Genomic DNA, 15731 nt, shown 5'->3' with positions numbered 1-15731 from the left:
CTTCTTCAGGCACAGCTAATATTTAGCCACAAAACATAAATAAATAAGAGTGCACAGAGACCAAGTGGATTAAAAAAAAAAAAAAAACTACTTCAATTTAATAATGGTTAATTCTGGGGTGCCCCACACCCTCCCCAGCCCAGGGAATCCCTCCCTGCACCCTGGTGGGTGCCACTGTCACCCAGTTCATCTTCCCACCCCCCGCATTTGGGGACTGATAGCAGCCAAGGCCATCCAGAGCTGTGTTTGTTCTGGGATCTGGGACCTGATTGCAGCAGGTTGGTGGGACATGTCATCCCCCACAGATCCTGACTCTCCTGCTGAGTCAGGGCCCGGCCTGGCTGAAAGGAGCACAGCTGGGAGGAGAGGGGGTGTCTGGGAGGGACAGAAGAGGTACAAGCTCAGCGTTCCCTGAGCCTCGTGCCCCACCGATGGGGTGGGGAGGGACAGGAGGAGAAGTGACCCTGCGTCCCCTCCTGTCCCTGGGCTGTGTCAGTAAGGGTAGGGCGAGACAGAGATGAGGAGGAGGAAGATGCTGGGTGCTCGCTGCCCGCCTGGCACCAGCGCCTGCACCTTGAGCCGGTGGGTGCTGGGCTCCCGCAGCGGCCGCAGGGTGGAGATGATGCCCTGGCCCTGCTCGCTGCGGAGGGCGAAGGGGCTCTCAGGGTCTTGCTCCAGCAGCCTGAAGACGGCGCGGTGGCGCAGGGCGGAGGCCGGGGCGAGGTGCACCACGTCCCGGCGGGCAGCGATGCCGAGGGGCAGGGCGAGCAGCTGGTACTGCAGCGTGGGGGGACCGGCCGGGCCGCAGAACGGGGGGCAGCGACCCACGCACAGCCTGCATGAGAGATGGGCAGTGTGGGATGTGGTGGGTGCCGGGGAGGGGACGGGACACCCGGGGTCGTGGTGAGATGGGCAGAGCGGGACGGGCACTCCCAGCCCCACAGCACGAACTCACCCTGGGCTGGAGCCTCTCCGGTACCCAGCTGGGCACGGCACATCTGTGCACCGGGCACCTCCACGGGTATTGAAGCACATCTGGCTCATGCCACACTGGATTGTGCCCTCCGTGCACTCATCCACATCTGCAGGGAGAGAGGGGACAGGTCTGAGGGTGCTGGGGTGGCTGAGACGGGGGTTCAATCCCCCATCCTCCCACATCTGCCTGGACACTAAGGCAGTGAGACAGGAACTCAGACTGTGGAGAGCTGAGGCTGGGAGCACCCATCCCGAGATAGGAGAAAGACTTGCAGCACCCAGGGCACCGTGGGGACGGGGCATGCCCTGGCACCCCTGCACTGACCATGGCAGCTCTTCCTGTTGGACAGCAGGCGGTAGCCAGTGGGGCAGAGGCAGCGGTAGCTGCCCGGGCTGTTCCTGCACTCGTGCTGGCACTGCTTCAGTGTCTGACACTCGTCGAGATCTGTGGGATGAGAGGGGTGAAGGCAAGAGGGGAGGATCAGTCCCCTCTGGTGCCACTGCCTTGGGCCAGCCTGGCTCTCACCTCCCCTTCCCAGCAGAGCAAAGACCACAGGGCGCAAACAAAGTGGTGGACAGGGCAGCAAGAAGGACACGAGGTACATTTTGGGGACAAAGTACTCTCTGAACTCCCTTCAACACCCTTCCCCAGAGCATGCTCACCGGTGCAGGTGCCATTCCTCCTGATGTAGCCCGTGGGGCAGGGCGGGCCCCGGGCACCCATCCCTGCATCCTTGGCCACGCGGCGCAGGGCGAGCTGGGTGTAGAAGGATCGTCCCCGTCCCCGTGGGTGGCCGCTCGGCCCCTGCCGGTGCAGGGGAGCGTCCCGGGGCACCGCTGTGTCCCCTCCCTCCATCCCGGCTGTGCCACACCGCCCGCCCGGCAGCACGGCCTTGCCAGCGGGGCACAGGCACTCGTAGGAGCCCCGCAGGTTGTGGCACTCGAAGGCGCACGGTGGGGGGAAATTCAGGCACTCGTTGACGTCTAGGGGAGGAAAGAGGTGGGGAGCTGCAGCTGGGTGGGAGAACCTGAGGCTGGAACAGGGCAGGGGGGGTGACCAGGGACCCTGAGAGCCCAGCTCGTACCCAGGCATGGCCAGCCAGTGCCCAGCGTGCGGTAGCCGGGAGGGCAGGAGCAGCTGTAGGACCCGGCAGAGTTCTGGCAGATCTGGTTGTAGCGGCAGGCATGGGACCCCTCGGTGCATTCATCAACATCTGGGGAGCAGAGAGAGGACAGGGTTGGGGGGGTGGCAAGTGGCACCAGGTGCCTCTTGCTGCCCCCATGCCCCTCAGGAAGGTCCGTACCCATGCAGTACAGCTGCCCAGGGTCTGGGATGAACCCCAGTGGGCACTGGTCTCTATCAGCACCTGTGAATTGAGCAGAGAAAATGTCACATGTCGCTGCAGGGACATGGCCTTTGCACCCTCACAGACACCCAGAACAACAGATCTGCATCCCCAAGCTGGGGACTCCCCTGGTTACCCGCATCAAGCGAGGCTCGGAGCTGGAAACGGAGCTCCTGTTTGGCGGGGTCATAGGAGGCTGAGATGGCTCTGGCCCGGAGGTGCTGCACCCGGGGGGGCTGTGTGCCCACGGGGGGGTCGAACACGATGGTGTGATTGCAGTGGGCACGGACGAGGCGCCCGTCCTGCAGGAAGCTCTGCACTGAACCCCCGGAGAGCTGCCCCGCGCCCGTCCGCACGTAGCGCTCGCTGAAATCCTGGGGAGAGGCAGGGCCGGGGTCAGGCCACGGACCTCCCGTGCTCCCAGCATGGGAGCCGTGGCCCCCATGGGAATAAGGAGCAGTGGCAGCACCCGCAGCAGCAGCACGGCGTGGCCGAAGCTCTCCGGCACGGAGCCGCTGATGACGCTGTCCAGCCGCAGAGCGCCGGCGCTGCCCGCGCCCCGGGCCTGGTGGGTGACCCGCAGGAGCTCCCCTGCAAGGGGGGGACAGTGGTCAGCACCCCACAGCACCCCCACACACAGCTCCGCTGCTGGATCAGCGATGGTGCCTAGGGGAGAGGGAGGCTGAGCTTCCCCAGGAGCTGAGCAGGCTCACACACCCCTCACCTGTGGCAAAGTGCAGCAGTGACTCGTGCTGGAAGGTGCCCTGCGTGAGCAGGAGGCCGTTCTGGGCTGCCCCACCGGCGTGTGCCAAGGACCAGTAAACGGGGGCGATGATGGTCACCAACACCCGCATCAGCGGCCCTGGGAATGGGGAAGGAAGGTTTGCTTTTAGGGGGAAAAAAAGACATAAAGACCTTTTCCTTAAGATTTACATCTGACAGAGGTCAAAACTCTCACAAGGGTGAGGGTAGAAATGTCCACCCACCTATGGCAGGTGGAATGCTCCCAATGCTGCTCCGGAGGGCGGCGGTGCTGGATTGAGAGTCACCCAGCACGCTGGCATCAAGGGTGGAGACACCGAGCTTGTGGCCATTGATGGCACCGACCAGGCTGCCCCGCACCTGGTGCAGCTCCCCTGGGCAAATGGGATGGGGTCAGGAAGCAACACTGGGACTGCACTCCCTTTCCTTACTCCCCTCTTACTAATTTGTATGTCAAAAAAGTCTTGTTTTCTGGAGGTGAAAGCAGCCAGAGCAAGGCAGGCAGTGTCCCTGCCTGGCTGCAGCACAGTCCCCAGAGACCCCATGGCTCCAGGCACGGTGCCATTTTGACAGGGGATGTTGAGAGTGTGGCCCTGTGCCTCATCACACCAACAGGCACTGACACCCCCAAACCCTGCTCTGTATCAACCTCAAGGTCCTGGCATAGCCCCAGGCTTTTATTTGCTTCTCCAGCGTGCCTGGCAGCAAAATGCCACCAGCCACACAAGGGCACTTGGCACTTCCTCCAGCCTGGGTCTCTGCTCCCGAGGGGCAGCAGGAGAGGATGTGTCTGTGCATTCAGCAGGGCCCCTGGGAGAGAGGAATTTAATCATGGGCAACTCAGGCAGGAAGGCCGAGGAGAGGCAAGTGAGGGCTGGCACGCGGTGGCTGCTGGGGACAGGACCTGCCTGGGCTCAGGCTCAGCTGAGCAGGGCACGGGAGGGGAGCACAAAGCAGAGTATGAACCACGGCGGGTAGAACAAGCAAGGCAATGTCCCTCCACACCACCAGGCTGGTAACAGCACTGCAGGCAGCCCCCCGGCCAGGGCAGACACCCACCTCGGACATCCAGGGAGGCGTGGGCCACAGCAGAGCCCAGGGCATTGCGGGCGAGGCAGGTGTAGCTGCCGGCGTCACGGTGGGCAACAGAGGGCAGGAACAGGGTGGCATTGGGCATGACACGAGCGTGGGGACCCTCGGGCAGTGGCTGCCCGTCCCGCTGCCACTCCACGGACGGGGTGGGCTCCCCTGACACAGCACAGTGCAGCAGCACCTGCTGCCCAGCGTGGACCCTCACCTCTGCTGGTGTCACTGTCACCACAGGAGCACCTGGGCAGGGAAGAAGATGCAGGTAGTGATGCAACATTCCCCAGGGAGCAGGGGGAGTTGAGGGGCTGAGAGGTGACATGGTTTGCAGTTGCTTAAAAGAAGGGTGCAGAGGGGACCAGCACTCACTCTGCAGAACGAGGGTGACAACTTTTGCTGCTGTGCCCGCATCATTCTCTGCCACACACCGGTACTGCCCCACATCGGTGCTCTAGCAGGACCAACAGCATTAGCACAGCGTTTTGCTTTGCCGGGAAAGCACCCTAAAATGTGCCAGCACCCCCCAGGCCCTGCTCACCCCCACAGCACGGATGGCCAGGGAGCCATTCTGCAGCTGGTGCAGGCGCCCACGGGCCACCACCGGCACCCCGTCCTTGCTCCAGCGGATGAGGGGCTCCGGGTGACCCTGGGCGTGGCAGTCGAGGAGGGCATCACCTCCGGAGTGCTCCACCTGGTAGGTGCTGGCGTCCCCCTGTATGACCGGTGCCTCTGGGAAAGGGAAAGGGGTGGCAGAGGAGGTGGGCTGGCCTGGCACTAGAAACGCGGGTGTTTCGCTGCCAGCACCTACCTCTGACAGAGACGAAGACGGTGGCCCTGGCGGCCCCGGCGCTGTTCTCGGCGTGGCACACGTAGGTGCCGCTGTCCGCGGCCGTGGCTGCCTCCCGCCGCAGGATGCTCCGCCCGCCGTGCCCCGACGCGCCACCTGCGGGGTGCGAACCCCCAAAAAGGGTGGTTGGCCATCAGCTGGTTGCAACCCCGCACGACCAGACGTGCTGGCACCCCGGGGATCCTGAAAGGTGGCACCAGGATGGCATCCTCTGCCCCTGCCCAGGTACCAGTGACGAGCTGCCCGTTGGCCATCCAGGAGACGCGGGGCTGGGGGCTGCCCGCTGCGGCACACACCAGCTCCAGCCTCTCGCCCCGGCTCAGGGTGATGTCTGTGGGCAGGTGGGTGAAGGTGGGCAGGGTGTGGATGGAGAGGGAGAGCCGGCGAACGGCCCTCCCAGCAGAGTTCACCGCGGTGCAGGAGTAGCTCCCAGCATCCCCTTCCTGTATGAGGATGAGAGGGAATCATCTTGACTCTGGGCTCCAGCTGCAGCCCTGAGCTACAGCTCTGCTGGTTCTTGTGCACGGTTTGGACAGAGCCACTTTTTCAAACCCACATTAGCAACCTCACACTGCCCCAACCCTCCAGCCTGTGGCACAGGACTGCACTGGGCTCTCCCTCTGCCAGATGTATCCCCAATCAGCCAAAAGCTCTTCAGCAGCAGAAAACACTTGCTCCTCATCACTCCAGCCTCCCAGCGGCCCTAGGGGACAGTGCTCACCCGGACATCCCGCAGCAGCAGCTCCCCGGAGGGCAGGACCGTGGCCCTCCCGCCCCGCAGCAGCGCTCCGTCCCGGCTCCAGGACACGCGTGGCTCGGGCACGCCGCGGGCGGCGCAGGGCAGCCGCGCCTCCAGCCCCGCCAGCGCCGCCAGCTCCGGCGGGCCGGCGGCGATGACGGGCGGCACTGGAGGGGGCAGAAGGATTTGCTCACAGCTTGGCAGCCACGCTTTGCTGAGAGGTGCTGGGGAGGGGTTGAGCCGAGCGGGGAGCACCGGGGCTCTGATCGCTGCCGTACCTTGCACAATGAGCCTGGTCCGCCCCGCAGCGGTGCCCGAGGGGTTGCGAGCCAGGCACAGGTAGGTGCCTGCGTCCTCTGGGGCTGCTCGGAGGAGGCGGAGCTGCCCGCTGGGGAGCACCTTCAGCCCAGACCCTGGCAGAAATGAAGGACAGGATGGGGCAGCACAGCTGAGCCAAGGCACAGAGGGATGATGTGCAAGGACTGCTTCCCCCACAGAGGTGCCTCTTCCCAAGGAGTCTCCATGGAACAGATCCAGCGGCCACCACACCCACCAAGGACAGCAGCCAGCAGGACCCATGCACAGTGACACCCCACACCCTGCTGGGGTGCCTACAAACCCCTGGCACCTATATCTCCCCCTAGGTAAAAGCTGGCAGGTAATGTGAGCTCTGCCAGCCCTCACCTCACTCCTGCTCACCTCCAGTGATGCCAACACCATCCTTTTGCCAGGTGACCTCCGGCCGGGGGACGCCTGTGGCCTCGCAGGACAGCACCACGCTGGTGTTGACCATCACCATCACCATGCCAGGCAGGGGCTTCAAGGCAGGGGGCTCTGCGAAGGGCAGGGAAGTGCCACCCTGGGAAGAGGGCGCAGGACCCGCGGCAGCAGGACCCTGGAGCTGCTTTTACCCTGCACTGTGAGCCACAGGTGCTTCCACGCCGTGCCCGCGGCGCTGCGAGCCGTGCAGGTGTAGCGGCCGGAGTGTGCAGGCAGCGCCTGCCGGATCTCCAGGGCTCCTGGAAAGCAGCAGGCAGAGGGGAGGCGGCGGCAGGGCTGGCAGGGACCCCCGTCCCCGCCCGGGCCGGGCTGCCCCGTGCTGTACCTCGGGGCAGGACGCGGTAGCCCCCTCCTCTGCTGCCCAGCCGAGCCCCCTCCTTGCTCCATGACACCGTCGGGGGGGGCACGCCCGAGGCGTAGCAGGTGAGGACTGCAGGGGACAGCCGGGTGACAACCACATCCGTAAGGTCATCAGCGATGCTGGGGGGCACTGGAGAAAGGAGGGAGGGAGGTGAGCAGGGCTCTATGGCAAACGTTGAAGGGGATTCTGTCCCTGTTCATATGGGCACGAGTATTTCTCTTCCCCTCTTGTCCACCCCCAAGCCCAGCTCTTGAGTGGACACCCAACCCGGTGCAGGGTTGGAGCACACCCATGTCACAGCCGAGGTGGTGACAGATCCTGGGAAAGCCACTCTCAGCAAGACCCCCAGCCCCAGGAGCTCACCATGGACAGACACGAGGAAGGCCTTTCGAGCCTCTCCAGCAGCGTTGGTGGCGATGCACTCAAACCTGCCCTCGTCCCGGGGAGCAGGGCTGGAGATGACCAGTGACCCTAAGGAGTGCAAACTGTGGGCAGAGCACGCATCAGGATCACCTCTGTCCCCCGGAGCAGCAGCAGGGGCAAACCCCACCCTACAGGGGAACCCTTTGGTGTACAGGTACCTGTAGGTGCCAGGTGGGAGGTGCAGGTTCAGGGGACGGCCATCCTTCTCCCACCTGATGTGGGGCTCGGGGGACCCCCAGGCGTCGCAGCCCAGCGTGGCCGGTTGCTGAGCCAGCAGGGTGAGGTTGGAGGGCCCAGGTGTGATGGCAGGAGGGACTGTGGGAGGGCATGGCAGCCATGAGCAGAGGACAGCAGCACATCATTGCACTGATGAGGGCAGCCCAGCAGGGCTGGGTTACAGGAGGGTGAGGCCAGGAGGGATCCATCCGACTCTCCTGCTCACCCAGGATGTGGAGGTCCAGGCCACGCCGGTCAGAGCCAGCAGGGCTGGATGCCATGCAGAGGTAATGGCCCAAATCCTGGACCTGGACAGGGTCAATTTGCAGAGAGCCACCTGGCAGGAGCTGCAATCTGAGGAGGGAGAGCAGGTGAACGCTGTGGGAGCTCTGCATGGCCAGGCTGGATCGCACAGGGAGCAGGGATTGGGAAGGTGACAAGTGCCATTGCAGCCACATGCAGCTCTTGCCCCCTGTGCTGGCCTGAGGACAGAGCACAGCTCTTCACAGGGTGACTGGCACTCTAATCACCTGTTGCTGTGGGGGGTGGCATGACCTGAGTGCCAGCTCTTTGTGCCACCAACCAGAGCCTCGTACCTGTCGCTCCCAGGCAGGGGCTGGCCGTCCTTGAGCCACATCACCCGGGGCACAGGCCACCCCTCTGCCCGGCACGGCAGCACGGCCGAGGCATTCAGCAGCACCTTCACCTCCTTGGGGCCCGCCTGGATCTCCGGGGCCACTGCAGCAGCACCCAGAGACAGCACCGAGAGCGTGGGGTAAGGCTCAGGGATGGAGGATGCCAGCCCAGAGCAGCACTGGGGGCTGGGTGCTGTCCAGCCCTGCCATCCCATCACCCGACCCTAAGACGCCCTATAACATCCCACAGGCTGGATTTAACCGGGAAGGAGCCGGCACTCGGGGCAGGGCAGCGCTCACCGTGAACCTGCACCCGGACGCGCGGCTCGGTGTCCCCGGGGGCGCTGGTGGCCCTGCAGCTGTACTCGCCACCGTCCGCCGCAGCCACGGCCAGGACCTGCAGGAAACGCCCCTGGGCCAGCACCTGCCTGCGGGCATCGTCCTAAAACCACCAGGACCCGTCAGCAGCCACCCCGCACCACCCCCAGCACCAGCCCATGCTGCTGGTGACCGTCCCTGCTCCTGTCACAGGTACCTGCAGCAGGGAGCCCTCCCGGTGCCACTCGATGCTGGGGTGGGGCTCAGCACCCTCTGGGCACTCCAGGAGGAGCTGCCCCCCTGGCACAGCTGTGATGATGGGGATCTCCCCGGTGCTTGCCATGTTGGGGGGTGCTGTGGGACATGGAGCAGGGGGGGTCAGGGTGTGCCACATGGGCTGGACACTCCATCCGCGTCCCCATAAGTCATGCATAGGCCCCCACTCTGCAGGCCATCACTGTGCTCCAGATCCCTCTTTTGGAGCCCACACCAATCCCATAAAAGGAGGTTCTGGCTCTCTGGTCCCCCCCATGGGTTGAACCACCCTGTAGCCTTCTCCTCGCTGCACTGCTGGGATCACACTACCTTGGATGCTGACATGGAAGCTCCTGCTGTCCTCCCCTGCAGGGCTAGTGGCCAGGCAGGTGTACAAGCCAGCATCAGCCTCCTGCACAGCCAGGAGAGGGAAAAATTGAGGCACAAAAAGAAAACCCAGGTAGGGAGAAAAAAGTAAAACTCCTACCTCAATGCTGTCAATGTGGAGGGTGCTCTCATTCCCTGACACAAGCGAGGGCCCTGCCAGCAGCCGTCCATCCTTCTCCCAGGTGACAGTGGGCATGGGGACACCTGTCACCACACAGGTGAGCCCTAGAGGGGTGCCCACAGCGATGGAAATCTCCGTGGGATGGGACCCAGCCTCGACACGGGGTGGCTCTGCAAGGCACACAGCAAGGCAGGAGGGCTCATCCCCTCATTGCTCCCAAAAAGTTGGCTAAGCTGCCCTTCTGAAACCCAGAGGGATGACACACACCCATCACCACGAGGTGGAAGGCTTTGCTGACCTCTCCCACTTCATTCGCCACCAGGCACGAGTAAATGCCTGCATCAGCCAGTGCCACGGCCACCAGGCTCAGCTGTGGGCCACCGGGCACCTGGGCATTCTGCTGCCCCAGGGGCTCTCCATTCTTCAGCCAGGTCACTGATGGTGCTGGGGACCCGGTGGCTTTGCAGGTGAAGGTGACATCGGAGCCCTCGGCCACCATCTGCTCCTCATTGCTCTCGGAGCTCTCCAGGACAGGGGGCACTGGGGAGAAAAATCAGGTCCCCAGACACCGGGGGTGGCTTCGGCCACTCCCTGATGTCCTTCGAGCAACCAGAGGTGGCTCAGCCCTCCTGCAGGACGCTCTGGGACTGCTCTCAGGCTGGTCCTGCTTTGTTCCATCGTGTCCAAGCCCATCCCAGCAGTGGAGGAATGGCTCAGGACCCTGCTTGGGGATGGGTGCAATGCACAGCGTGTGCTCTGCCAACAAAAGCGGTGTCCAGGTGCCCCTGCTGTGCCCGCCCCAGTCCCTGCCCTGTACCCTGTATCTGCAGGAGGAAGCTGCGGTCGGCCACTCCTGCCCGGCTGGAGACAATGCAGGTGTAGAGCCCAGCGTCGGAGAGCTGCGCCTGGGAGATCCTGACCCGTGCGAAGGGACACGGGGATGGGGAGGACACATCAGCTCCGGGTGACCCCCTGCTCCCCAAGGTGACACTCGGCCACTTCAGGGCGCAGCAGTGCCCTCATGCAGACCGCCACCAGCCCCAAATCCCGCGGCTGCCCATTGCCCCAGGGTCGCTTCTCACCGGAGGATGTGCCCGGCCGAGAGCAGGGTGACGCGAGGGGACAGGCGGAGGGGCAGCCCATCCTTCAGCCAGCTGACGTGCAGCGGAGGGGACCCCCGAGCCCAGCACTGCAGTGTCACCAGGGCGGACGGGAGCCCACGGAGCACCTCCGAGTCACCGGCAGCTCTCTCGATGGCGGGAGGGACTGGGCGAGGGGACACAGGGGCTGCTGGCGCTGCCGGGGTGGGGTGGCCCCGGCGCTGCCCGGCAGGTCCCGGCGCTGCTCACCCAGCACGTTCAGCGTGTGCAGCCGCGTGTCCTCGCCCAGGCTGTTCCGGGCCAGGCACGTGTAAGCCCCGGAGTCGGCAGCTCGCAGCTCCTCGAGGAGCAGGGCGCTGCCATCCGGGGACACCCTGCGCGGGGAGGGTGGGACAGTGACCTGCGCGCTCATCCCACGGGGCAGGAGCGCTCTGTGCTCAGTTTGAGGCCGAGGATGAGGATTCTGGGGCACATCACAAGGGCAGGGCAGCACCTGGGAGCCTGCCAGGGTGGCAGTGACCATCCCAGACCCCGAGGTTTACCCCGGGGTGACGTTCTCTCAGCAAAGAGCCGGGATTAACGCATCCCAGGCCAAGCAAGAAGCAGCACAGCTCACCCTGCCTTGCCAAGCGATTTTGCACTGGGGCCGCTGAGCCCCCCCAGACTCACCGGGCGTGTGAGGGGGGCTGCAGCCCCAGGGGCTGCCCGTCCTTCAGCCAGGAGATGTGGGGGGTGGGCTGCCCCTCTGCCCGGCACTCCAGCCTCACCCTGCTGCCCTCCAGCACGCTGTGCTCGCTGGGGTCCCCTGCGCTGCTGATCTGAGGGGGCACTGCACCGAGGAGAGAGGGAGGCTGAGGAAGAGGAGGGGGAGGAAGGCTCACCTCTGAGGCAGAGCCCACAGGGAGCAGGCTGCCTCGGGGAAGCCCTACCTCGCACCAGCACCATGAAGTCCTGGCGTGTCTCGGCCCCCGGGCCCTGTGCCAGGCAGGTGTATCGGCCCTGGTGGGAGGGCTGGAGGGGGCTGAGCAGGAGCTGGGCCCCCCCAGACACCACACCCTGCTCGGGGCTCATCTCTGCAAGGAGACAGGGGAAGGGGGCTGAGCAGTGCTCCTCCACTGAGCCCTCCCCAGACTCATTGTCATGCTTTCCCCTTCCCCCCTGGACCCAGGTTTGGGGACACTGTTAAAGCAAAGCAGGGTTTTCGCAGAGTTCACTGCTGGACCTTTACAGGAGAAAAGAGACTCTGGTTTGGGGGCAAACTCCTGCCCCAGCAAGCACGCCAAGGGCTGGTACCCAGAGAGCTCACCCCCTGCATATCCCTCCATCACGTCTTGTGCCCACATCCCATTGCTTTGAGCCTCAGGAATAAACATAAGATCTCTTGAAAGCATGCAGGGAAAAGGCCAGACCCTTCATGCTCGGTGTACCCTCCCTGTGCAGCCCTGAGGGTCTCTTGCAGCAGGGTTAGAAGCTGGGAAGCTGAGGCAGGACTGCTCGGAGGGGAGCAGAGCGAGGCTGGGGGTGGCAGCCTGGCCCAGCGCTGCCCTGCGCACACACCCAGCGGGCGCCCGTCCTTCAGCCAGGTGACAGCGGGCACGGCCACACCAGAGACATGGCAGGTCAGCACGAGGGGTGTCCCCATGTCAGCTTCCAGCATCTCCGGGGTGCCTGGGGGCTCTGAGGGGGATGAGCAGGACAGGGGGTGTGAGGCAGAGCAGGGCTCACTGCCAGCTCCTCGGTGTGAGCTCAGGGGACAGCTCCCAGCTGAGCCCTCCCCACGTACCACGGATGGTGAGGATGAAGCTTTTCTGATCCTGGCTGGCCACGTTCAGTGCCATGCACGTGTATGTGCCCGAGCTGGAGAGCTGCAGGCGAGGGAGCTGCAGCACCCTAGAGCCTGGAAGAAGTGGAGAGCAGGGAATCAGGACAGCCTGGAGCAGAACCAGGTCTGGGCTGTTATAGCAGCAAGATGACTGATCCCCCAGCACCTGGCCAAGCTCCATGCAAAAGGAGTTTGGCCATGGAATTCCCATCTTTGAGGTCCAAAGCCTCGCTGTACCCCATGAAAAGGGCACTGAGCTTTCCAGGAAGCAGCAGCGTGGAGTTCTGCAGGATGCAGCCCTTGGTCCTCTCCAGAGGGGATCACTCAGCAGTGTGTCATTAGTGTGTCATACAGCCTGAGCTCGGGTCCCACACATGGCATCCAAAAAAAGGGGGATTAGGGGACCTAGAGCTCACTGTCAGGGGCACAGGCCATGATTCTGGCTCATCCCAACATACCTCGGGTGACAGTCACCTCCTCTCCGGGATTAGGGGACCTAGAGCTCGCTGTCAGGGGCACAGGCCATGATTCTGGCTCATCCCAACATACCTCGGGTGACAGTCACCTCCTCTCCGAGCCGCAGGACGTGGCCATCCTTGTACCAGGTGATCTCTGCAGCCGGGTGGGGCTGGATGTCACACACGAGTGAGACGCTGCCATTGACAACGCCACTGACGTTTTCGGGGTCTGTACCCACACTCCAGGGCGCTTCTGCTCCGGTGCACCCAAAAGACAGTGCCAAAGGGGAGCCATCACTGCGGAGGGCGATGCCTCCCCAGGAGGAAACACGCACTGAGCCCCTCGCTGCTCGGAGCCTGTGGCACCTCAGCCTCCTCTCACAGGGCGAGCGTGACCAGCACAGGGGGCAGAGCAGCCATGCAGTGCCAGAGCCAAAGGAAACTCCAGTTGGTGGAGAAAGAGGAGGAGGAGGGCAGTAAATCAGTGACCCAGGGAAGGGGAGATGCCTTACCCTGCACAGCGAGGGCAAAGTGCTTCTCGGCTGACCCGGCCGGGTTCTCAGCCATGCATGTGTAACTCCCGGCGTCACCCTCCTCCACCATTGCCACCTGCAGAGGGGGAGCAGAGCACCACTGGGGGCTGCCCCTCAGGGGGATGCTGGGGCTTCCTCGGGGACCTTGGTGAGACCAGGGCAGCCTCCTTTGGGAGGAAAGAACGCCCCATCCCCTCCATCTGCTGTCTCCTGTGCCTCTCCCCAGCACAGCCGCCTGCTTAGGGGAACACCAACCTGCAGGACTGTTCCACCCTCCAGGAGCTGGTGCCGTGGGCCAGCCTCTATGGGGAGATCATTCCAGAGCCAGGACACGGTGGGCTCCGGGTGCCCAGTAGCTTCACACTCAAAGCGGACAGTGCCATTGATGGTGGCCGTCACCTCCTCCACCAGGTCCTCTGTGCCACCACGGATGGCCGGGGCAGCTGGAAGCAGGCGGTCATGGGGCTGCCATGTGCCCCAGTCCCACGTCCCCTGTCCCTGTACTCACTCAGCACCTCCAGCTCGTAGTGCAGGCGGTCCCGCCCCGCAGCGTTGGCCGCCTCGCAGGTGTACCTGCCCCCATCCTCCTCCTGCACTGCCTGCAGCTGCAGCACCCGGCCCCCTGTGACACGGCACAGGGTCTGTGGGACATCCCCCAGCCCTGCCCTGCACAGCCCCAGTGACTCAGAGGTCCCCTGGGTGCTGTGTGTGGTGGCAGGAGGAAGGGGACAGGATCCATCCTCCTCCATGCTATGGATGCTCTCGACCCGCAAGGTTGCTGCAGGAGCACCCCCAGGCCCACAGTGGGGGTTCACACCCACTACCCATTACCTTGCAGCATCAGCACCCCCAGGCCAGGGGAGAGGGGCTCCCCATCCTTGTACCAGGTGAGCAGGGGCGGGGGGACAGCGCTGGTGTCGCAGTAGAGGGCGGCGGGCTGGCCGAGGACAGCCTGTCGGTGCTCTGTCACCTCCCCATCCTGGTCTTCCTCCCGATAGAAGATCTCAAGGGCTTCTTTGGGGCCCGTTTGCTGCTGGAAGATGGGGGGCACTGCGGGGACAGGCTGTGGTCAGCTGTGGGAGCAGGGACATTGACCCCCAGGTGCACCGACAGCATCTGCCCTCACTGGAGCTGAGGAGATGTTTGTTGTTTTCCAGCAGGCTCAAACTTTTTTTCCTGCTGTTCTCTGTGCGCACAAGTGACCCTGAGCACCCCTGCTCTTGCTGAGACACCCCCTGCTCTGGGTGCTGGCTCTCTGCCCAGGGCTCACCTTGGACATGCACGATGAAGTCCCTGTCATCTTCACCCACAGCATTGGTGGCCACGCAGGTGTAGTGCCCCGAATCCGAGACACCAGCTGCTGGGATCTGGAGGACCTGCCCCTCACTGAGGATCTGGAGGTGTTCGGAGCTTTCCAGGAGCTGAAAGAAAAGAGCAGGAGGAGGATCACACACCCAGGAGCGGGGCAGAGCCCAGCCAGCTGTACAAAGGGTATCTTCCCACTCCATCCAGCTGGGACAGTCCCCAAAACCAGCAGCTCCTCCCTGGTCACAGCTGGGACCTCACCTGCTTGTCCTTGTACCAGCGGATGGTGGGCTCGGGCACAGCCCAGGTCTCACACTCCAGCACCACTGTGCTGTTCACCCTGGTTTTCACCTCCTTCACTGCCAATTCCCCCAAGGGATCCTCTCTGGCAATCCAAGGAGGAACTAGTGGGGAAGACAAAGGGAAGCAAAAGGAAGCAGCACTGGCCTGGTTACAGTGGTGGGGTCAGTGCAGGGTTTAGGAAGGATGGGGATCTCCCTCACCCAGAACCTTCACAGCGTAGTTCTTCACAGCCTCCCCGTCTTCGCTGGCCACGATGCAGCTGTAGGTGCCCGTGTCCTCCTCCTGGGCATTCAGGATCTGCAGCCCTTGGCCACCTGGGCAAAGGGGGTCTCCTGAGAGGGTCGCTGCTCACAGCCACAGCTCTCTCTCCCCAGGCATCTCTAGGGACCTGCTGAGTGCCTGCAAGCCTGGCTGGAGGGGGTCTGATGCTCTTCTAGAGCATGCCAGGCTTATAAAAACCAGCACCGAGGAGGCTTGTTACAATCAGAGGATGCAGCACGTGGAAGAGCAGCATCCAGCAGATCCCTGAGCCCTCAGGTCCTGCAGGGTGATTATTTCTCACCATCCCACAGTGCTGGACCCCAGCCAGATCAAGAAAAGGCCCTGCTCCCACTCCCCAGGGCACACACAGCAAGGGGCCACCACAGTCATGCAGAGCCAGTGGACAGCAGCACGGTACCAGGGAGCAGGAGGACATTTCCAGATGCTTTGAGAGGAACCTCGTCCTTGAGCCAGGTGATGTTGGGAGATGGGTAGGGCAGGGCCTCGCAGACCAGGGAGATGGGGTTGTTGATGATCACTGTCACTTCCTCTGCGGCAGCATCATCTCGAGCCAAGGTGGGACTGGCTGCAGAGACGTGGTTGTGTGTTAGATCAGCACTAGCACACACTTAGGCTTCCCAGTGCTTCACCCCCCCACCAGAGAGCATGACCCAGGCTCAGGGACTTGGATTTGACAC

The 15731-nt window shown here is 63.7% G+C and overlaps 1 protein-coding gene across 1 annotated transcript; it reads right to left on the bottom strand.

Annotated features, from left to right (window-relative positions):
* Window positions 1–488: 488 nt before the first annotated feature.
* Window positions 489–15619, bottom strand: HMCN2 (hemicentin 2; the record flags this gene model as incomplete). Its single annotated transcript, XM_077790693.1, has 45 exons — window positions 489–835; window positions 956–1082; window positions 1301–1420; window positions 1639–1959; window positions 2061–2189; window positions 2280–2342; window positions 2458–2695; window positions 2791–2912; window positions 3046–3183; window positions 3308–3457; window positions 4143–4412; window positions 4539–4620; window positions 4708–4898; window positions 4978–5112; window positions 5246–5459; window positions 5738–5922; window positions 6034–6168; window positions 6455–6589; window positions 6667–6774; window positions 6861–7025; window positions 7260–7381; window positions 7478–7634; window positions 7762–7889; window positions 8132–8273; window positions 8471–8612; window positions 8706–8842; window positions 9074–9155; window positions 9231–9421; window positions 9519–9791; window positions 10069–10166; window positions 10334–10517; window positions 10601–10725; window positions 11021–11180; window positions 11281–11424; window positions 11909–12028; window positions 12135–12248; window positions 12723–12884; window positions 13144–13240; window positions 13420–13607; window positions 13673–13786; window positions 13996–14214; window positions 14435–14585; window positions 14731–14873; window positions 14973–15086; window positions 15452–15619. Coding segments are annotated over 45 exons (7046 nt in total), but the record flags the coding sequence as incomplete, so codon positions are not given.
* Window positions 15620–15731: the final 112 nt, after the last annotated feature.

This window comes from Lonchura striata, unplaced genomic scaffold (assembly GCF_046129695.1).
Source record: "Lonchura striata isolate bLonStr1 unplaced genomic scaffold, bLonStr1.mat Scaffold_228, whole genome shotgun sequence".
Lineage (NCBI taxonomy): Eukaryota > Metazoa > Chordata > Aves > Passeriformes > Estrildidae > Lonchura > Lonchura striata.
The sequence above is the reverse complement of the archived record's forward strand: the minus strand, read 5'-3'. Positions and strand labels throughout refer to the sequence as shown.